The sequence below is a fragment of the Myotis yumanensis genome, unplaced genomic scaffold (assembly GCF_028538775.1).
Source record: "Myotis yumanensis isolate MYYU_CA2020_CCGP unplaced genomic scaffold, mMyoYum1.0.hap1 SCAF_18, whole genome shotgun sequence".
Taxonomy (NCBI): domain Eukaryota; kingdom Metazoa; phylum Chordata; class Mammalia; order Chiroptera; family Vespertilionidae; genus Myotis; species Myotis yumanensis.
In genome coordinates, this window is record NW_027223769.1 from 7,757,331 (window position 1) to 7,779,576 (window position 22,246).

Below are 22,246 nucleotides of genomic sequence, written 5' to 3' on the forward strand. Positions count from 1 at the left end.
CACCGCCTTAACTGGCCAAGCTTACAGGAAAGCTCCATCATGAGGGTGGAGGGTCAAAAAGCACTGACTCCGCTTTCCCTTTACCCTTGTCTCTGCTTCATATCTCTTCGTCTCCGTGTCTCGCTTCCTCTTTCTTGTTCACCTCTTCTTTCCTTTCTCTCCCCATCCTCCGCGTCAGTCCCCTTCCATCGCTGCGTCCAGCCTTTCCATCAGCGTGAGGAGCCTCCCAGTATCTCCTCCCCCACGCTAGATAACAGCGCGCATGCGCCTTCAGCGCCCCTCCCTCTCTACCCCCAATCTACCACCGGCTTTTTTCTCCTTCTCACCCATCACTTCCCCTGAAACTGACACCCCATTACTCCAGTCCCCCCACTCTCAGCTTTCGTCTGCAGCCCTGTTTGCCCAAGGTAAGATGGGTAGAGGGGTGGCCCGCGGAGAAGGGGAGGGGCGAAGCCTCCAGCATCCAGCATCCAGAGATAAACAAACCTGGGGAGGGGGCGGCCTAGACTGAGGGCCCTGACGCGATAGAAGAATGGGAGGCTGGGCCTGCGGGAAGTGGTAGACACTGGGCCCACATGCTAGGGCCCTCTGATGGGTAACGGGCATCCTTATGATTGCTCCAAATCCAGAGCTGGGAATGTGAGGCCCTGGGAGCTTCTGTGGGTTGGGATGCCGGAGCCTGTGGGGTGCCCTCTCTAGCTGACCTCTGCTTCCAGGATTTGCCTGAAGGCCGTCCTCTGAGGGCCACCGAGGATCATGACTAAGACAGATCCTACCCCTATGGCCCCTCCGCTCTTGGACAAGGCGGAAGAAGAGGATGAGGAGGATGAGGAGGTTCCCGAGGCCCCCAGCCCCACCCAGGAGCGCCGACAGAAGCCTGTTGTGCACCCCTCAGCACCTGCCCCCCTCCCCAAGGACTATGGTAACCATCCTCCCACCCCAGAATCTGGCCCGGAGCCTTAGATGGCCAGGGAAGAAGTCTTAGCTGCTGAGTTCTTGTATTCCAAACACAAGGACTCATTCATTCATTCATTGGAGAATGGAATTGGAATAACTCTAAATTGGTTCATGATACATCATTTAGTCATTTAGTCATTCAACAAACATTTGCTGAAAGTCTGCTGTGGACCTGGCTCTGTGCTAGGAGCTGGTAGCACAGCATGGAGCAAGATAGATCCAGTCTTTGCCCTGAGAGAATTCACAGGCCTCTATAATGACCACACAAATAAGTATAATAATATAATATAAATATGTAATTACATGACATGATGAGAAATTGTGCTTGCCAAGAACAAAATACTGCAAGAGTTTGTTAAGACATGGTTTCTCTAAGGAAGTAACGTTTGAGGGAGACCTAAGGATGAGTTGGGGGTTAATCAGGAATGGGTTGGGGGAAATGAAGTCCCAGGAGAGGTGACCATAGGAGGAACTGCAGGAGTGAAGGTTCTGAGGAAGGAGGGTGTGGAGCTCAGAGGGCTCTTCTTGGAGAAACTGAAAGTATCTAATCATCAAGCAATATTTATCTATTGCTCCTACTCTGTGACAAGCATTATGTTGGGTGATAGAGATTTAATGGTGAGCAATCTAGGCATGATCCCTTCTCTCAGGAGAGGAGAGACTGAATAATTAACAGATCAATAAACAGGTAAGTTCAGATTGGAGTAAGTGCTATGAAAGAAATAAAAGATAGAAATAAATAGAGCCCTAGCCAGTTTGACTCAATGCATAGAGTGTTAGCCCATGGACTGAAGGGTCCCAGGTTAGATTCCGATCAAGGGCACCTACCACGGTTGCAGGCTCAATCCCTGGTCTGTGTCTTCCTCACATCGATGTTTCTCTCTGTGTCTCTTCCCCCTCCCTTCCACTCTCTCTAAAAATCAATGGGAAAATATCCTTGGGTGAGAATTAACAAAACAAAACAAAAATAAATAAAATAAAAAAGAAAATAGAGAATGGCTAGAGGGAAGCAACTTGAGATAGAGAGGTCAGGGTGGGTCTTGCTGTTGAGGTAGCATTTAGGCTGAGACCCAGAGCATGAGGAGAATCAGTGGAGAAAGAGAGTTCCAGGCAGAGAGCAGCAAGTGCAGAGCCCTGGGTGTGGAACAGGACTGAGTTTGGAACAGAAAGCAGCTCATGGAGCTGCAGCTGGGGAGTAATCAGTTGAGGTGAGAGGTTGGCAATGGGGCTTAAAGGCCATGGTGAAGACTTCGGATATATTCTAAGTGTGATTGGGAGAGAGCATTTGAGGGATTGTTTAAAAGCAGAGAAGTGATGGGTATCATATGTTTAAAAGGTAGAGAGGGTGGAGCTCAGCTGGAGTTGGATATAAGGAGCTTTTAGAAGACATTGGCTGTGAAGGTCAGAAACTAGTGGGACATATCACCCACTAGAGGTGGATCAGAGAGGCAACAAGTTAACCTCAGTTTGGTAGAAAAATAAGGAAGTTATCTGGATGTCTGGGCAGGGGGTCCACCCTAGGAAACTGGAAAATCTCCTTTGGAAATGCAGCTGGATATAGCCAGGGCCTTTGGCCTGGTGGGAAGTGAGAGGGTCTGGGCTGAAAACAAGCAGGATTGGTCACAGAAGTTGAAGGAATCTGGAAATGTGGTCTAGGACAGAGAGAGAGCTAAGGTGGATTCCAAGAGGAACTCATGTATTTGTTTATTAAATTTGTACATTAATTCAGCAGAGATTGACTGAACACCTACTCTGTGCCAGGTTTTGTGCTGGGCTTTGGGGATAAAGGGGTGGATGGGTAGGGGGACCATGGCAGATTGGAACATAGCACTTATATCCTAATGAGGGAGATTAGTGAGAAAGTAAGAAAGAAGAAAAAAGAGAAGAAGAGGAAAAGAGGGAGGGAGGTGTAAACAAGTTGAGTAGTGATATGTGCTGTGATTAAAGAAATAAAAAAGGGTAGAAGATGGAGAAGGGCAGAAGTGCTGATTTCGACAGGGTGGTTGGGGAGGCCTCTCTGAAGAGGTGACATTTGAGCAAAGACCTGCAAAGCCCTGAGAAGATCTGAGAGAAGGCTGCCCCAGATAAGAAAAACAGCAAGTGCAAAGTCCCTAAGACAGGAATTTGCCTGGTGTGTTGGAAGGACAGGAGGCCAGTGTGGATGCAGGGGAAGTTGAGAATAGAAAACAGACAGGCCAGTTTGTGCAGGACCTGTAGGCAGAGGGAAGGATGTGGTCTATATTCTGAATGTGATGGGAGCCAGGTCAGGATTCTAAGCCAAAGAGTGATGTTTTATGACTGGGATTTTAACAGAAGCACACAGGCTGATTCCTGGAGACACTTTCTATGCTGCACTTCTCTGGGCTCTACATCATCTGATGTTTCATTTACTCACTCAACATGTACTGAGTTTCTTCCATGTACTAGGTCCTAAGCTGGGTGCTGAGGTTACTACAGAGAGCAGTATGCATCAGTCTAATAGGGGAGATGGAGGTTCCTCTGGGCACCACCCCGGCTGGCCACAGATTGGGTCCTAACCATGCATACATTTTATGTGGACTGCACAGCATTTGAAAACTTGGGGACATTTTTCATAAAAACTAGGATTTCTGTTTTAAATTATTATTTTATTTTTATTTTTTTTTACTCTAGAAATTTGTCCAAACTGTCCCCATGCTCTGTCAGGGCAACAATGTACTAGCAACCTCCATGGGCACGCAGACTTGAGGGTGCTACACTCCTTATCACACTCTTGTTCAAGAGGGGGTGTTTGCTGCTCCATGGGAATTGCTCAGTCTTCCAGTTTTGTAAGACATAGTGGGCATCCAGATTTTTATGTGAAACCTCCTGACTTTGAAACCTCATGCTGGCCACATGGAATATGCCTGTGGCCTATGCACCACTACTTTGAGACCCTGCCTTAGGGAGGGTCTTAAAGGCAAAACCCTAAAGCTCCTCTGGAAGGAGGGGGTCAGCTTGCCTTGGATGACTTTAGACCTCTCACCACTTCAGCTTTCACCTTCTTCGACCCCAATGACCCGGCGTGCCAGGAGATTCTGTTTGACCCGCAGACCACCATCCCTGAGCTGTTCGCCATTGTGCGCCAGTGGGTGCCCCAAGTACAACACAAGATTGATGTCATTGGCAATGAGGTAAGAACACTGGGGAAGCTAAGGAGGGAGAGGATGGGGATCCCTTGCATGTTTCGGGAACCTTCCCTGGTCCTCTGGTACTCCCAGATTCTGCGTCGAGGCTGCCATGTGAATGATCGTGATGGGCTGACCGACATGACACTGCTTCATTATGCCTGCAAGGCTGGGGCCCATGGAGTCGGTGAGTGTCCAAACCCCAAACCACATGCCCCAAAACCTAGGCCCTCAGACCCGACACCTTCAAAACCACCCAGAACTCTGGTCCTCAGATCCCCATCTTAAACCCGCAGCCTAAGATTCCAAATTGCCCTCCCTGAGGCCCAGGAAGTTCCTCATGCCCTGGACCCATGACTGACCCGGGCTGTCATGCAGGGGACCCTGCTGCGGCAGTGCGCCTCTCACAGCAGCTGCTGGCGCTGGGCGCAGACGTGACCCTGCGCAGCCGCTGGACCAACATGAACGCACTGCACTACGCAGCCTATTTTGATGTGCCCGACCTCGTGCGTGTGCTGCTGAAGGGTGCTCGGCCTCGAGGTGAGGGGCGAAGTCCAGGCTGGGGTGGGAGGCCAGGACCCAGTGAAAGAAGAGGCCCTGGAAGCAGAGGGAGGGTGCCCAGGGTTTGGGGATGGGGATGTGGTATGAAGAAGGAGAGATGCCAAATGATGGGGCCAAACTAAGCCCTGGCTTGGCAGGAAGGGGGCACTAAACTGAAGAGATAGTAGGAGGCTGGAGACTAGAGGCATTAGAGATGGGGTGCAGTGGTTCACTACCCCAGGACAGGGCTGGACCTCGCAGGGAGGGGCCGGTTTTATGGAAGGCACTGGGGCTGGGAGGTTAGCAGCCTGTTAAGAGATGGAGGCTGGAAGGTAGGGGGATACCTAGAGTGTCGAAAACACTTACCAAGATCTCTCCTCTCGCCCACCTCCCAGTGGTGAACTCCACGTGCAGTGACTTCAACCATGGCTCAGCCCTACACATCGCTGCCTCTAACCTGTGCCTGGGTGCAGCCAAATGTTTGCTGGAGCATGGTGCCAACCCGGCGCTGCGGGTACTGCCACCTTGGCTCAGCACTTTTATCTTCCTTCTCTTTCCTCCCCCATTCCTTTCCAGGCCAGCAGGCCTCTGCAGAAGATGAGGGGGGCCCTGACCACCTGCATCTCTGGAAGCTCTCAAAACATTACAAAGATCATCTGTACCTTCAACAAATGACATAATAGCTGACATTTAGTTAGTGTTCATGATATGTCAGGTGAACTGTATTAGGAGCACTGTTTTACAATGGGGAAACTGAGGCAGGGTCACCCAGCAAGGACTTCTTTCAGTCCTGGCTGATGTTGTGGCCTTATGTAGACAGTATTTAGAGGTCATGAAGAAAGTCGAATGAGACTCTTGGTGAATGAGAGGGTTGGGCCCAGCATAAGCCCTCAATATGATCTTTGACCCCAACCCATCCATTTCTAGGTCCTATCTTTAATATGAGTTACTCTGCAGCATCCCAGGAACAGATATCTTGGGTTGACACCTGCACCCCTGAGGTCTTGCCTCACCTCCTTCCCCATTGGCTCAGTTGGACCACTGACTCAGTATTATAGGAGCCCATTTTCAGTGTTCATTCCTCACATGCCCCATTCCTGGCCTGGAGTCTCTGGGGGCATGGCCTCCCTAAAGATGTGACCTACAACACTTGACCATAACCTTCAGTCCCTAGCAGCTCCACCCCTAGTCCCTCTCCCAATTACTTGACATCCCTAGCCTGAGATCTCATGGGTGGATTTCCCTGGAACATGGTCTGTACCTTAATGTCCCACCCCTTCTTAGTCCCATGTTGACCCAAAGTGTGACCTAGTCCCACCTCTGTTTCACTTAGACCCAGGGTCTTGGGGCATGGGTTCAGTGGGGGTGCAGCCTGTACCACTGAGTCCTCGTCCCTATCTTTCCATTGGTCCTCAGAACCGAAAGGGACAGGTGCCAGCGGAGGTGGTCCCAGACCCCATGGACATGACCCTGGACAAGGCAGAGGCAGCACTGGTGGCCAAGGAGCTACGAACACTGCTGGAGGAGGCCGTGCCACTCTCCTGCGCCCTCCCCAAGGTCACGCTACCCAACTACGACAATGTTCCAGGCAATCTCATGCTCAGCACATTGGGCCTGCGCCTGGGAGACCGCGTGCTGCTGGATGGCCAGAAGGTCAGGGACTAGACCGGGTAGGGAAGGGCAGGACTCAGCCCTCACCCCTCAGGACTGGGTCATTGGGCAGTGTGCAGACTTTCCCTTTGTTGACCCACCCTCTGATTCACATTTATTTCACCTAACAGTTGTTCTGTGAGTGCCTCTTTTGTGCCCCAACCTGGGTTGAGGTCTCAGTCCAGTGGGAAACAGATCCATCAACTGCCAGTGATAGTCCAGATAGTGGTGGCTATCATGGGGAAGCACAATCAGAGTGGTCAGTGAAGCTCTGCTCCATCTGGGTCCCCTGAGCTTCTTGGTCTCCAGTCAGGGCCCACCTCTGCTCCCAGAGTAATCAGTACTTTAGAAGAACAGTCAGGGGTGTGGCACGAGCTGTACCTACTTGAGGATGAGGAGTGAGCTAGGAGAAGAGGGTCTCAGGTAGGGGGAGCAGATAAAAAGGTCCAGAGAACAGAGAGAATCTTCGTCCAGGCATTCCAACTTTGATTCATTTACTGGTGTCCCTTAGGCTCCATGCTGGACCAAGCCCATTCTTGGGGATAAAGGGCTATGTCAGACCCAGCCCTGCTTTCATGGAGCTTCATTTCTAATGAAAGAGAGTCAATAAAGTAAACCATAGTTAAGATCGATTCTGGTGGCAACGAGGGCTTTGGGAACCATTCAATGCTTGGATTTAGTAAGTTGTCCCTGGGTGAGGGTAGAGGTGGTTTTAGCTGGGTGTTTTAAGAGGACTTCTCTAAGGAGGTGATGTATGAGCTGAGATGGGAAAGAACTCACCCTGCGAAAATATGAAGACAGAGCACACAGCAGGTACAGAGGCCCTGCTAAACAGGATGGAAGATGAGGTGGAGAGGTCAGCAGGGGCTGATCATACCAGATCTGCATGCCACTGGAAGGAATCTGGATTTTATTTCTTGAGAAAGCATAGGAGTTACATTTTGTTCCCTATCTTTTTGTATGCACCAGTCCCATCTGGAAAGCTGTGTGTGATCTAGTTAAATTCATGTGACAATTCTGAAAGCAGGATGAGTTACTCTTCCCATCTTACAACCCAGAAGACTCTAGGAAGCTTAGAGAGGTGAAACCCTTTGTCTGAGGACATGCAATAACCATCCCTGCCTCTAAGAAAATCAGCATAACACAGTAGTTATGAGCTTAGGCTCAGGGATTTACTCAGGCAAATCTTACCAACTCTGGGGCTTGGGGTCAGTGATTCTGCCTCGTTGGGCATCAGTTGCTCCATCTGTACAAAAGAGCTAATAACAGTACCCATGTTAGGGGGTAGTATGAGGTTTAAATTAGTTAAAATGTCTAAATTCCTTTAGGGCTTGGTGCATCTAAGTGCTCTCTGTGTGCCAGGTACTGCTCAGATCCCACTAACCCTCCAAAGTGGCACTTTTTATTAGCCCATCCTCTAGACAAGAACTGAGGCTTAGGTAAAGGAGCCTCATGCTATTATAATAACCACACTCCCTGAAACTAAGCAACTTGACATATATTAAAAGTGTTTCAACCAGACAAAGCCTAGGAGGTGGACTGTTATCTCAGTTTTCCAGATGAAACTGACCCAGGAGGTCCCAGGACCAAAGTTACATGATAATAGTAAGTCAACACTCACTAATCCCTTACTCAGCACCTGGCCGATCTGAGAGCTTTAAATGTAACTATGTAACTATGCTGTCCAATGAAGTAACCACAAGGCACACGTGGCTATTAAGCACTTGAAATGTGGCTGGTGTAATTAATTTAATTTTAGTTAAATTGTCATATATTGGCTAGTGGCTATTTATTGCATTGAACAGGGCAGCTCTATAACAATCCTATAAGGTGGGCACAGTTTCTGTTCCTATTTTGCAGATGAGCACATTAAGGCACAGTGAGGTTATGTCATATGGCCAGTAAATGGTGATGTCTGAGCTGAGATTTGAGTCTGGGGCTCCCTCATCTCCCTCACCACACTGCCTGTGAGCCAGTGATCTATCATAGCCTCCTAAGGCCTCCCCAAGCCACATCCTCCCTTGTTTTTCCAGACGGGCACACTGCGGTTCTGCGGGACCACGGAGTTCGCCAGCGGCCAGTGGGTGGGCGTGGAGCTGGACGAACCTGAGGGCAAGAATGATGGCAGTGTTGGTGGTGTCCGGTACTTCATCTGCCCTCCCAAGCAGGGTCAGTCCCACCGGGGGCCCAAAAGGAGTGGTGGGTGGGGTCCACTCAGTAGTTCTGTGGCTGACTGGGTAATGGGGATTGGAGGGTGATATTGGGGTAGAGGCATAGCGCAGAGACTTGGACAACTCCCAGCCCAGGCTCTATCCCTCCAGGTCTCTTTGCCTCTGTGTCCAAGATCTCCAAAGCAGCTGATGCACCCCCTTCATCTGTCACTTCCACACCTCGCACTCCCCGGATGGACTTCTCCCGTGTCACTGGCAAAGGTCGAAGGGAACACAAAGGTCAGAGGGGAAGCCCGAGGTGTGAAGAGAGCCAGTCTTGGAGATAATCTGTGGGTAGCCCAGCTTCTATGACTCAGTTTCTCCTCAGGTCCAAACTCCCTAATTTTAGAGGATGACCTTTAGTTCTTTTCTTAATTTTTAATTTTTTTTATTGATTTCAGAGAGAAAAAGAGAGGGAGAGAAAGACAGAAACATCAATGATGAGAAAGAATCATTGATCAGCTGCCTCCTGTACACCCTCTACTGGGGATCTAGCTTGCAACCTGGGCATGTGCCCTGATGGGGAATCGAACCATGGCCTCCTGGTTCGTAGGTCAACGCTCAACCACTGAGCCATGCCGGCGGGGCTGAGTTCCTGACTTCTGTGACTGTTTTTTTCTATTGGCCCAAATATCCTCAGCTTTGAGAAAGGATTTTGGGACCCTCCCAGTTCTTACCTTGGCTGGGACTGTTTCCCTCCACACCAAAGCCCTGCAGCTCTAGGGAAGGCTCTGGAGTTCCTGATTAGAGCCAGAACAGAATTTCTGCCTTGGGGCTTTCTGGTGCCCTGGGGTCCCCAGGGCTGGTGCCTGGAGCCCCATCCTACCCTCACGCCTGTACCCTCTACCCCCAGGCAAGAAGAAGCCCCCATCATCCCCATCTCTGGGCAACCTGCAGCAGCGAGAGGGAGCCAAGGCTGCGGTTGGAGACCAAGTCCTTGTAGCAGGCCAGAAGCAAGGGGTTGTGCGCTTCTACGGGAAGACAGACTTTGCCCCAGGTGAGGATGGGGATCTGGGCTGGGAGACAGGCAGGGCCTCAAGGTCTGACACTCTTCTGCTTCAGGTTACTGGTATGGAATTGAGCTAGACCAGCCCACGGGCAAGCATGATGGCTCTGTCTTTGGTGTCCGGTACTTCACCTGCTCCCCAAAGCATGGAGTCTTTGCACCAGCATCCCGAATCCAGAGGTGAGCCCAATTCAAAGTATCACCCAGGACCCTGATTCCCTCTTCAGTTGTCTCCTCCTCTTGGACTAGCAGGACAGTGTGGATACCCACCCCCACACCTGAGCTCTTTCTGCATGGGCCCCCGACCCCCATCTCCAGGTCAGACCCTGGCTTCTGAGGCTCTGACTCCTCCCACTCTTCATATCTCCCCAGGATTGGTGGATCCACTGACCCCCCTGGGGACAATGTCGGAGCCAAAAAAGTACATCAAGTGACAAGTGAGTTGGGGGCTGGAATGTGGGGAGGAGGGTTTGGGGACAGGAGGAAGGGTCATGCTAGTGACAGATTCTCCAGTATTAAACTGGGAACAGAGTCCAGGAAAATGATGAAACAGGAACCCCAAGAAGATAGGTGCTATAGGATATGGGGATGTTAACAACAAGCTCTGGGCAGGCACTGGAGACATGGGTAGGTATTGGAGGACACAGAATATTATTGACAAAAAAGGTTCAGATGGATATTGGGAATGTGGGGTCCAGGAGTCTGGGTGGGTAGAGTCTGGGTGGGTATTGAGGGCACAAGTGGGTCTATCATCCTCTCACCTGAGACCTTGCCTCCCCTTCAGTGACACAGCCCAAACGCACCTTTACAACAGTCCGGACCCCAAAGGACATCGCATCAGAGAACTCAATCTCCAGGTGCGTAGCCAGGCCATTGGACACAGGGGTCTGGGGCTCTGGGTGGGGCCAGAAATAGAGGTTAGGAAAACTTGTGACTAGTCAGCTTACCGAGGAACGGTCTTTAGGGAGTGAGGCCCTGCACTAAATTCTGGAGACTTCAACTTTTAAGGGACACTTAGGGGAGGCAGAACACTTTCCACAGGAGCCTGGGAAGGCACAGCCAAACAGGTAGAGGCAGAATCCAGCAAGGCCAGACATTTGGGGAAGAGCTGAGGGAGACAGACCCAGATGTTCCCATCCATGCATTAAGGAGTGACATGGTTCTCCTTTCCAGATTGCTCTTCTGCTGCTGGTTTCCTTGGATGCTGAGGGCGGAGATGCAGTCTTAGAGGCCCTGGACACCTGACAAAGAGACAGCCCCTCTAGCATCTCCTGACACAAGGAAACCCCAGGTCACCCTGAGATAGATATTCCCAATAACACATCCAGACTAGAGATCCCCATTAGCCAGCCCGTATTAATCACTGAGGCCCCATCATTAACAGAGTCCCCCATGGTAAATGCCCAAATACAGATCCCATGTTACCCATAAAGATTTCTTGAGTGTAGCTCCTTCAGGCTAGTCCCTATCCTCAACCACTCAGAGCAGGACACCCAAATAGATTTCCACATCACCCCAAATGGTGACCTTCTCCACATAATGCTCCACAGCAGAACATTCCTCAGTCACTCATCCCAGAACTCTCCCCCATTAAAAAAAGATCCCATCAAATCCCCTTGAAATAAACACAGGTCACGCTTTCAGAGCTGCAGTTACAGACCTTTATGTCACTATGTTACATTTAACATCAGTCCCCTCAAGATGTGATTCCCCATAGTTACCCCAAAACCCTTATACTGCAATCAGAGACCACCCCCTCCATTTACAAAGACCCCTGCTCTTACCCCTGAAGAAGAGACACATTAACCAGGCCACTGACACCTCCAATTCAGATACCAAAATAGTCCTGGAAGTACTAATTACAGGACCCCCAAGTGTTCCTAACCTCTGCACCCTCAAGAATCCCCCAGTGCCTTGTATGAAGCCCACCCAACATGGCCCACAGCCCCTCTGCTGGCCAGATTTCCAGAAAATTCTCTATTTTTAAAGTAATGACTTTCCCTTTTGAGGGAACCCAAAATTTGGAGCCCCCATGTTGAGACTGGGGATCCCAAACTCCCATGTGCCCCCAAGTCCTACAGCCTCTAGAATACCCCAAAACCCTAATTTCCAGGACCCCCAAACCATGGGATCCCCAAATTCCCAGGGAGTCCTAAATGTAAAAATCCAATCCCAAGCCCCCAAGAAACCCCAATCATGGACGTCCTTGTGCCTGGAATGGAGGAGACTGCAGTCAGGTCATGCATCCCAGGCTACCATGGCACCTTAAGTCCTATTCATAGGCACCAGGAGACCCCAAAACAGTTATACTCATCCCTGAAAACTAGAGGACTTCAATGCCCTGAGTCATGGATCTCAAGACGCCAAATTCCAAGAGTCCCAGCCCCCAAAGAACCCCAAATCCTAAAGCCTCCATCTCATACATGAAGGGCACCCCAAGGCCTTGAGGGGATCCCAAATCCTGGAGCCCCCATTTCAATCCACGTTCTGGTCATAGGTCCAAAACACCAAATCTGAGTCACTGACCCTAAATGACGTCACAGCACCCAGGCCAGACTAGCAGCGTGAGGGAGACCCTGAAGGCCCAGGGAGTCCAGGACGGACTGGGGGCCTCACTATCAAGGACAGCTCAGACTACCCCTTAACTGCATGTCCCAGAACTCAGCATGACCCCTCTGCCCGCTTCAATAAAGACGTTTCTATGGCTTCGGTGTGTCGGACCTGAGACTGGGGATTACAGCCCTGCCCCTGCACCGCTGCTGGGCGGGGACGAGAGAGGAAGTCCTTCCTTCAATCTCGCCTCCCGCGGCCTGGGCACAGGACGGTCTAGTCCGCGGGGAGTCGTAAGAGTCCCATCTTCTTCCTGTGGTCGCCACGGCTGCCCCTCCCATCTGGGCCCACTCCAGCTTGGACAGGTTCGGTTCTGGAGCTGATTGGTCGGTGCCACAGGAAGCCGGGTAACCGAAGGGTCCCCAGTGGCTCAGAGGCCGGGAGGCGCAGCCTATCACTGGACGAGGGTGAGGGGGCGGGACAATACTTGGTGAGAGCGCCAATTGGGTGGAAGGCGGACCCTGCAGGCCTGTGAGAGTTCCCATTGGTCTCAGGACTCCTGCGTCGGAAACGAGAGGGAGGAAATGGCTGGGAAAGGAAAAGGGGTGTTGAATTTGGATATTGGTGGGGACATTGGTGGACGGTCAGTTTTGTGGGTGGTGGAGGGCGGGAATAGGGGTCTGAGGGTGGGGGTCCGAGGAGCGCAGAGTGTGGAGTGTGTGTGTGTGTGTGTGTGTTAAGGGGGAGGGGGCGGGCGGATCGGGGATTCAGGGAAGAAAGGTTTGAGAGGAGTCAGGCTCAGGGCTTTAGATCCAAGAGCGCTGCAGTGAAGGGGTGCGCGGGAAGGGAAATCTGAGGGAGTCCAGAGTGGGGGGATCCAAGGAGACAGAATGGAGGCGTCAGAGGAGATTCAGTTTGGGGGTACAGGGTGTTCAGAATGTGGCATCTAAAAGGGCTTGAGGCAGGAGGAGTCCATAGGGACTCCATCCTGAATGTTGTTGGAGAGCGAGGCCCAGGGTTGCAAATCTGGTTGTTAGGAAGGGGTCTCAAGGTAAGATGTTTAAAGGGGTTCTGGTGTGCAGCCCTAGAGGCTGTGAAGCTCTTGAGAAAGGCTCCCAGTGGGGTCAGAGAATGTTCTCTGTGAGAGGATGTTCTCTCATGAGAGAACAAATATGTGTAGTTTGATAGGCTCATGGTAGATGGAGTTTGGATGTTCTGGGTGCTTACTGTGTCCAGGCAAAGAGCCCGGGAGCTCACTGGGTGGCTTTTGAGAGGCTGAGGACTCAGGTTTTAGAAATCCAGTGAGTTTGGTTAGAGGGCTGAGCTGAGGCCCTGACCCATGATAGAGCAGAAAGTGGGACCATAACCTGAGGGTAGGAGGCTTGGTGACCTTAGCATATTCTCTCCTCCTCACAGGATCGGGTGCATGGAGTTGGTGTCGGATGATCAGGACTCCAGGGCCCCAGCCCTGGAACCATTCCGGGTGGAGCAGGTTGTCAGGACGGGGGGTGCAGAGGGTGATGGTGGGAGGACTGAGAGTGGAAGATAAAGTGGTGATAGGCAGGCCGACTCCTGGTTTGTGAGCTGGGACTGCTCCCTCCAGGTTCATTCTTCCCCTATCTCACTCCCACTTTCTATCCCCAAAATGGGCCTTGGTCCCTCAACTTCAGGCCCTGGCCTGTCTGGGGACATCCTGAGCCTCACTACAGAGGGAGGGGGCTGCTCATCATTGCTAGGGTCCCCGTGTAGGTCAAAGGGCACCAGTTTCAGGGGGATCTCTCCATCCTAGGCACCACCTGTAATCTACTATGTCCCTGACTTCATCTCCAAGGAAGAGGAGGAGTATTTGCTTCGACAGGTGACCTCAGTGCCCTTCTGGTCTGTTTTCCCATCTTTCCAGATCCTTCCCCAAATCCTAGTTTCTGCTTGAGAGCCCCTGAGGCTATAATGGAGATTCTGGCAGGAAGAAGAGTGCCACCCATCCCTCACTCTCAGGACCCACTGGGCCTGTCAGAAAGAGCTTTTCCCAGGAAGCTTAGGGGAAACCAAACTGATTCTTAGAAATGAAGTGATTATTATGGAGCTCAGATTTCCTGTGCTGAGATAGGCCAGTCCAACTTCCAAAACAAAGATGTTATTGAGATCGGATTCCTTGTGCTAGAATAGGCCGGTACAAGCCCAGAGCCTCAGAAACGAGGAAGTTACAGAGCCCATATTCTCTGTGCTGAGATAGCCCACTCCTGCTATTTTAGAGAAAAGGAGATTATAAATATAGACTGAGATAGCCCAGTTCAGGCCTTTGATGTTTGGGGAATGAAGAATTTTTAGTGCTGAGGAAGCCCAGGCCTCAGAATGCTACAGCGTATACTCTTTCCTCTGCTTAAATAGCTCAGCATAGACCCAGAGTCTTGGAAACAAGATTTCTAAACACAAACCACCTGTGCTGAGGTAATCCAGTCTATATTCTATTTAAGGTTTTGGGGAAAGAAAACTTTACAAAGGTCAGTCCTTGCACTGGGACAATCCTTTGTAGCCCCAGAGCCTTAGTAATAGAGCACACACACCCCCACACAAAAAATAATAGAGCACAGTTCTTCCCTGTGCTGTTCCAACTAGTCTTGTCTAGGTTGAGTCCCAGGAAAAAGTTAGCCACAGAACACAGACTTGTGCTGAGATAGCTCATTCCAGCCCCATAACCATAAAGGGAACAAGGAGATTACTGAGTATAGACTTCTTGAAGATGGCTCATTCTAGAACTTTGGGATCTTGGCAGTGGAGACTTTTCAAAGTACTCTCTTTGCTATGCTGAGATAGTCTAGTGTAGCACATCCTCCCCCCCCCCCCCCCCCCCCCCCGCCCCCGCCCAAGGTAATAGAAACAAGAAGATCCCAAAAGTTAGACTATTCTGAGATAGCCCAGGAAATTACAGGGTTCAGACTATTTACTGGGCTAAAAGAGCCCAATGCAGGCCAGAGTTCTAAGTAGATTCAGACCAAAGTTGTGTAGCCCTGGTTCCTTTCCTCAATCCCAGTAGACATAGGTGGGCTTTGGGGCTAGCAGCAGCTGCCACAGGGGAAAGAGCAAACAGCAAAATCTTGGGAACACTCTATCTCAGGAAACCATTCCCACAGATACTGAGATAACCCTTTTCCACCCCAGGTAAAGACCTCTATGTTGGCCTGGGTGGGAGAATCAGAGCGGTCCTGAAAAATGAGTGACCCCCTCCCCACCTCCTAGGTCTTCAATGCCCCAAAGCCAAAGTGGACTCAGCTCTCTGGGAGGAAGTTACAGAATTGGGGTAAGTGTTCCTGCCTGGGGGCATGGGTGATTTAAGGATGTGGGTTAGAGCAGGTACTTCAGGTTGGTTAGTCTTAAGATATTAGGGGGCCCTTGAGGGTTCAAGGGGTCCCAAAGGCCAGGAGGATTCAGAAGTGTCAGTAGAGGTTCTATGGGATTAGGAATTTCCTTATAAGTTGGTGTTTTCAAATGTTCCAGGAAACCTTTGAGGCATCAGGAAACCTTTGAAGGGTTGGGTGGTGATCTCCAAAGAATCAGGCATCCCTGAGATGGTCAGGGTGCTACCAAACCTGGTGATATCATTAGTGAGGGCTTGAGGTGCAAGGGCTCCTTGGTTAGGTGCTCTCAGGACCCCATTGCCCTCCTCCAGGTGGGCTCCCACATCCCCGAGGGATGGTTCCTGAGCGGCTTCCTCTGTGGCTTCAGCGCTACGTGGACAAAGTGTCTGACCTCAATCTTTTTGGGGGTCTCCCAGCCAACCACGTCCTTGTGAACCAGTATCTGCCTGGGGAGGGCATCATGGTAACTACACATCCTCACCCCAACTCCCAGATCTCTGATCCATCATGGGGCAGGCCATTGCCACACACCCCACCAGGCATTCATCTCCCTGTCCCCACCTGGGAGGCCCCCTTGAACCCTAGAGGGTGGGGGAGGGGGGTGGACTCCTGCCCTGTCCAGCCCTGGTGCCCACTCCCCAGCCCCACAAGGATGGGCCACTGTACTACCCGACCGTCAGCACCATCAGCCTGGGCTCCCACACCATGCTGGATCTCTACGAGCCGCGGCAGCCAAAGGATGAGGACCCTACAGAGCAGGTGGGCCCTGGGACACTGCCCCAGTCACTTGTGGGCACTCTCACATCCCACATCCTCTAAGAAGCCCCAATCCCACCTGCCTGCAAGATACCCTTGATAACCTCCCAGATACCTTCCCTGTCCCTCATAGAATGCAACCATGTCTTCCCAGACACCTAACCCATCTGCTTGCAGGGTGCCCTAGAAAGCTTGATATCCACAGATACTCCCAATACCCCTACCTGCTGATTGGAATGTCCTGACACTCTGAAGATCCCTTGGCCCACATGTTCAGAGTGCTCCAGTAGCCCAAGGTCCACATACCCCATGAGGGTTCCCCAATACTCCAGCAGACACTGATATCCTCAGATACTCCAACACCATTCATTTGTGAGTGTCCTTGACATCCTTCCAGATATCTTAACTCTCTGCCTACTGTACAGAGCACCCCAACACTGACCTCCCACACCTTGGCACCTGGCTTGCTGCTCAAAGACTCCCTAGATGGCCTGACTGTCCTCTAGGGCTGCTCATGACAGCAGAGTCCCTGACCTCTTTCTCTGAGTGATGCATTTCTGACACTACAGTGTTCACAGAAATCCCCCTGGACATCCTGACCCCCGCTGCTTCTTAGGTCGCTCTGTAGTGCTGCATGCTCCTGATTACCTCGGATATCCTGCCTATTGTGCCAGTTTCCTCAAAAATCCTGATGTCTGCAGATACACCCAGACTACACCAAATCATCTCTGCCTCATTCTGCTTCCCCATCCCGGCCCACCCCAACTCCTGACTTCTGTCAAGCCCTCAACCCAGTTCCCTGTGACCACTGATACCTTGGTCCTAGCCCCTTGGAGATCCCAGCTGCAGCCTAATTCCTCCCTCTCTGGAGGGACTGCTGACCCTACCCTCACCCCGTTCCCTGGAGCCCTGGCTCTGGGACCTGCTGATTTTCACTCCAAAATGAGGGGCACACTTGCCCCTCAGTCTCTGTCTCTGGGGACATGCTGACCCTCGCTTCCTGACTCTCAAAGTCTGCTAACTTCTTCTACCCTTCTACTTTTGGGGACCCACTGACCATTTATACTCCCCGCAGCCCCGGCCCCCACCCCGGCCGGCCACCTCGCTGTTGCTGGAACCCCGCAGCCTCCTGGTACTTCGTGGCACTGCCTACACGCACCTCCTCCATGGCATCGCAGCGGCCTGTGTAGATCCACTCGACACCGCCTTTCTACCGCTCAACGCTGCCGCATGCCCATCGGCAAGGCCTGGAGCCCACCTGGTCCGTGGCACCCGTGTCTCGCTGACCATCCGCCGGGTGCCCCGTGTGCTGCGGGCTGGACTGCTCCTTAGCAAGTGACGCCTGGCCCCAGGACCTGCTGGGCTTCCCGGACTATCAAGTTTCGGACAGCTGCAACCCTGCAACCTTGAAACCCTGGGGAAGAGGCGGGTCCCCTGAGTTATTTTCCCAATAACTTTGTGGGAACCACAGAAAGGCTTCATTTCAAATAAACCAACAAAAATCTTTCTTTGGTTTTGGATTGGGGGTGGAGGGACAGATGCTTGTGTTCTTGAGAGGTGCTGAGTCTGGGACCCTAAATGGTGTGGGTCCTGGGGGTCAGAAGAATGGCTCAGATGAGCCGGGCAGAATCCAGGACTCTTGAGGGGGCAGGATTATACCCCATTGGGTGGGTTGGGGTGAGCTTAGAAAGTTCAGTTACTTGTTTGCTAGGGAGTTAAAAGTTGTGCCACTGTCACCTGAGCTGGCATCAAGTTACCTGGGTCCAGGTTTCACTTGAAAGGAGGTAAAGCTGAGCCTGCTCCTGGGCCTCCATCTGCCTGGGGCCTGGGTGAGTCCTGTGGATGTCTGAGGGGACACCACTGTCTAGGAAAAGGCTGGATACCTTAAAGTTAGCTGACTTTGGGAGTCGGAACGAGAGTTAGTGTGTCCCTAGAGACAAAGACTGAGGGGTAAGTGTGCTCCTCACTTTGGAGTGAAAATCAGCAGGTCCCAGAGCCAGGGCTACGGGGAATGGGGTAAAGGTGGAGTCAGCAGTCCCTCCAGAGAGAGAGGAACTAGGCTGCAGCTGGGATATCCAAGGGGCTGGGGCTGGGACCAAAGTATTCTCACTGGCTCTATCCCTAGGCCCCCAACTATGGCCCTGGACCCTGGACCCCACTCAGAGCCCCTGAATCATCCCCCTGGAGCCCCTAGGGAACTGGACATTGCTGAACCCACCGTCTGCCCTTCTGAAGAGGAAAGAATCAGGTAGGAGCTGGGGCTTTTGAAATTTGGGTCCTAAAGGGGTGATGGCAGTAGCCGGGGCACTTTGAGGGTAAGAGGTACTGTGGCTGTGATCACCTGGGGATGTGGGAAAGGAAGCAGGGGATGGGTAGGCTAGAGTGGATAATGGGCACCTAGGTTCACCCAAGGGTCTGCCAATGCCTCCTACCTCCCAGGCCAGAGCAAGCCCGGACACTGGGGCAGGGCTCTTTGGATCCTTCTGAGCACTTACAGGGTGGGCTGAAGAACACTGAGCCTACATCTGGTCACCCCAGATTGCCAACGCCTTCTTCTCATGAGGACTCCACTGGGGGCAAACACCGTGAGGTGAGCTGAGGTAACCCAGGCCCCTTGTGCCCCACCTCCTCTCTTTCCCCTAGAATCTAGCCTCCACATGGGGATGAATTGATGATTCTGGAAAAGTGTTGGGCACCTGTGAAGGGAGGGACACTCTATAAATGATTCTTTGTCAATCATTATAGAAGTATTTCAAACTGAGAGAGAATTATTTCATGATTGGCCCTGGTGCAGCCTCATTCCTTGTAGGGGTATCCAGCTCCATCACCCCCTCCCAGTAGATGCACTGCTGGTGTTCAGTGAGGGGCTGGCATAGCAGAGTGATCCTCAGACCTTCAGGTCCTGCATGTCCCAAGTTTCTAGGAGCTTTGAAAACCTTGAGACTTTGAACTAGAAGTCCCCAGGCCTTCCACTGGGAAGGACTCAAGGTGGGAGCAGCCCTGGTGCAGAGCCAGAGATGGACTCTGCTTCAGAGAAGCATCCAGAAAGGAGGAGTCTGCAAAAGAGGGGTGGCAATGAGAGTGGGGACAAGGTTTTGGTTGGCCCATTGGCACTGACTCAGCCCTTTGTGTTTCCCAGAGCCCTATCTCTGGCTGGGAGGTATTGGAGGCTGAGCAGGACCGCCTGCACCTTTGCCTATTGGGCCTGGGTCTTCGGCTGCAGGACCTAGAGCGAGGCCTGGGGCCCTGGACATTGGCCCAGAATGGGATGGTCCAGCTGCAGGTGGGCAATGGGAGGCCAAGGTATGGGGAGGTGGGCAGGGCCTCAGGAGGGGTACCAGCTCCCTTGGGTGAAAGATGGGTTTACTCCATGTTCTCGGTATCTTGGTAGGAAAGGGGGCCATGTAATTCCAGGTCCCAGGTTTCTGGTTCCCCTGGTGTATATGGGGATGGTGGTGGTGCCCAACCATGTGTTTCCAGACCCTACAGGCAGACCTACGTGGGACAGCTGAGCGTGTAGATGCACTGCTGGCGTTCAGTGAGGGGCTGGCACAGCGGAGTGAGCCTCAGGCCTGGGCATCCTTGCAGCAGGTCCTGAGGGCCCTTGGAGCCCACCTAGACAGCATCTTCTGGCGGTTGTGGCGGCTGCAGGCCCAGCTGGTCAGCTACAGCCTGGTATGGCCCAACCTGGTGATCCCCAGTCCTGGTGCCAATTTCACAATCCCCATGACCTCTGTCCTCTGACCAGGTATTCAAGGAGGCCAACACACTGGACCAGGATTTGGAGATTGAGGCGGATTCAGACTGTCCAGGACCTGGTGGGATCTGGGGGCCCTGGGAACCCAGTAGCCTCCCCACTCCTGCAGAGTTAGAGTGGGACCCAGCAGGGGACATTGGGGGCTTCGGGCCCTTGGGACAAAAGACAGCCTGGACACCAGGGGCTCCCTGTGAGCTGTGTGGCCACAGGGGCCCTCAGAGCAGGGGACAAGGCCTTGAGGTGAGAGCAGGTGGGGGACATCCCCACCCGGGCACCCACAGGACACCTCTGTGCACCTCCTAGCAGGGTCCTTCCCTTCCAAGGCGATCTTGGCGGTTCTGTCTCTCCCTCTGCCTCTCTCTGTATCTTTCTCTCTTGGCGTGTCAGTGCTTTTCTCCCTCCCTCCCTTTGTCTCTTGGTTCCTCTGTCTTATTCTTTCAGTTTTTCTTTCTCATCCATCTATATGTACATTTCCTCGTTTCCTCTCACTCTCCCCCTTGCTCAATCTGCTACAGCCACACCAGCTTCTTGGCTCTTCTTTAAACATTCCAAATTCACTCCCATCTCAAAGCCCCAAGATGCATGCCCAGCTTGCCTCCTACCTTCATTCCAGTCTCCCCTCAAGTGTCACTTCTTCAGAGAGGCCTGCTCTGGCCTCCAAATATTATCCTTATCCTCTTACTTTATTTTCTAATGGCACTTACCACATCTTGACATTATACAGACTTTGCCTGTTTCCATTGCCACTGTGTCCCCAGCTCCTTGAACACTGCCTGGCATGTAATAGACACTCATTAAATATTAGTTGAGTGAATGAATGAATAATGTTTCTCCTCTCAGGTTCTTTGGCTCTGCCCTGCTCTTTGTGTCTTCCCAAAATCCTTCTCTTCCCCCAGCATCACATCTCTGTGACACCGTCTATCTTGGCCCTTCCCCAATCTTGTGTCTCTTTGTCACTGGTTGTCCCAGGACCCCACAACTCTCTCTCTCCACAGGACATATTCATGTTGGGTCTCAGCCACCGGAAACACTTAGTAGGTCACCAAAGACGCTCCCTGCTCCAGAAGTCTCAGGTCAGCTGGTCCTCAGTTAGGTATATCAATTTGGGCAAGTGACCCAAATTGAATTACACAAAAGAGGGGATGCAATTTTTTCATATTACTGAAAAGTCCAGGTACTGTTGAATTCAGGACCTCTAATGCTATCAGGGCTCAGACCCTTGCTCTTGAGATTCTACTTCCCCAAGGTGGATTCCTTCTCAGCAAAATGGCTGCCCCAGTAGCTACATACTTTCTACTGGTTACCCACCCAAGAGGAGAATGCCGCTGACCTACTAGCAGCCAAGTCCCAGGGCTGATTCCGCTCCCCATGGGTCCTGAACCAATCACAGTGGCCAACCTGATGGAAGGCTCTGATAGGCCATATCTGGGTCATATGTCTAATCATGGAAGTGAAGGTGTACTGTTAGGAAAGTGGGGAAGTCTGACACTCCCCACACACCAAATTGAGCCCCTGTTACCAGGAAAAGGGGAATTGGTTGGAGGACAGCCACAGAAAGACATCCACTATACTTAGAGATATTCCAAGCCCATGAGGGGCCCTGGGGAGGAAGTGGGTACCAGGAAAGGAGGAGAAATAAGCTCAGCCCTGTAGGTCTATGATAATAAGGGAAAGTTCACACTAAGTGTCCCTTCCATGTATTCTGCTTCTGGTTACTATCTACCCTTAGGACAAGAAGAGTCAAGCATCTTCCAATCTCCAGGATGTGATGCTGGAGGTAGATTCTGGGTGAGATGCCTGGGAGATGGGCCTGGGGGTGTAGGGAGACAGGGCTCATATGGCAGCCCACTGTATATTTAACACTGCATTTTCCTTTACAGAGCCCCCACTCCTGTATCCAAGTGGCCCTTGACCTTCTTCCTTCTTCTCTTCCTTCTCTTGGTGGGTTTCACATTGCTCCTGCCCCAGTCAGGGAGCCCCTGCTGTTCTCCTGCCCGACTGGCCAGGACACCTTACTTGGTGCTCAACTATGTCAATGGTCCCCCCCCAATCTGAGTACACAGTCCAGACATATGTAATAAATGGTCACTTGTCAAAGGATGTGTTTTAGTCCATTTGGGCTGCTGTAACAAAATAACAGAATGCATGGCTTATAAACAATAGAAATTTATTTCTCACAGTTCTGTAGGCTGAAAAGTCTAAGATCAAGGCATTGACAGATTCAGTATCTGGTGAGGACCTACTTCCTGGTTCGTAGATGGCTGTCTTCTTGCTGTGTTCCCACATGGCAGAAGGAGCAGGGAGCTCTTGGGTTTCAA

General features: G+C 51.8%; 3 protein-coding genes across 13 annotated transcripts; all 3 read left to right on the plus strand.

Annotated features, from left to right (window-relative positions):
- Positions 1 to 282: 282 nt before the first annotated feature.
- Positions 283 to 12,215, plus strand: CLIP3 (CAP-Gly domain containing linker protein 3). Its single transcript, XM_070398820.1, has 14 exons — positions 283 to 407; positions 717 to 922; positions 3,970 to 4,109; positions 4,197 to 4,290; positions 4,482 to 4,643; positions 5,039 to 5,157; positions 6,060 to 6,296; positions 8,327 to 8,462; positions 8,615 to 8,743; positions 9,357 to 9,500; positions 9,566 to 9,689; positions 9,882 to 9,946; positions 10,294 to 10,366; positions 10,683 to 12,215. The coding sequence occupies exons 2-14, from the start codon at positions 757 to 759 to the stop codon at positions 10,735 to 10,737; spliced, it is 1,644 nt and encodes a 547-aa protein (XP_070254921.1). The 5' UTR covers positions 283 to 407; positions 717 to 756; the 3' UTR covers positions 10,738 to 12,215.
- A 401-nt stretch (positions 12,216 to 12,616) lies between these two features.
- ALKBH6 (alkB homolog 6) lies at positions 12,617 to 17,673 on the plus strand. 10 transcript variants are annotated; one of them, XM_070398829.1, is made up of 7 exons: positions 12,617 to 12,702; positions 13,476 to 13,551; positions 13,849 to 13,917; positions 15,297 to 15,357; positions 15,727 to 15,878; positions 16,038 to 16,174; positions 17,297 to 17,673. In XM_070398829.1, the coding sequence occupies exons 1-7, from the start codon at positions 12,644 to 12,646 to the stop codon at positions 17,508 to 17,510; spliced, it is 768 nt and encodes a 255-aa protein (XP_070254930.1). In that variant the 5' UTR covers positions 12,617 to 12,643; the 3' UTR covers positions 17,511 to 17,673. The 10 variants fall into 10 exon arrangements, with proteins under 10 accessions (XP_070254930.1, XP_070254929.1, XP_070254931.1 ...); XM_070398828.1 differs by having other exon boundaries at positions 16,058 to 16,174; positions 17,247 to 17,673; XM_070398830.1 differs by having other exon boundaries at positions 16,058 to 16,174.
- A 67-nt stretch (positions 17,674 to 17,740) lies between these two features.
- Positions 17,741 to 22,005, plus strand: SYNE4 (spectrin repeat containing nuclear envelope family member 4). 2 transcript variants are annotated; one of them, XM_070398822.1, is made up of 8 exons: positions 17,741 to 18,419; positions 18,611 to 18,761; positions 19,311 to 19,454; positions 19,652 to 19,846; positions 19,920 to 20,178; positions 20,898 to 21,001; positions 21,658 to 21,716; positions 21,809 to 22,005. In XM_070398822.1, exons 1-8 carry the CDS (start codon positions 18,307 to 18,309, stop codon positions 21,981 to 21,983), a joined length of 1,200 nt encoding a protein of 399 aa, XP_070254923.1. In that variant the 5' UTR covers positions 17,741 to 18,306; the 3' UTR covers positions 21,984 to 22,005. The 2 variants fall into 2 exon arrangements, with proteins under 2 accessions (XP_070254923.1, XP_070254922.1); XM_070398821.1 differs by having other exon boundaries at positions 19,920 to 20,168; positions 20,924 to 21,001.
- Positions 22,006 to 22,246: the final 241 nt, after the last annotated feature.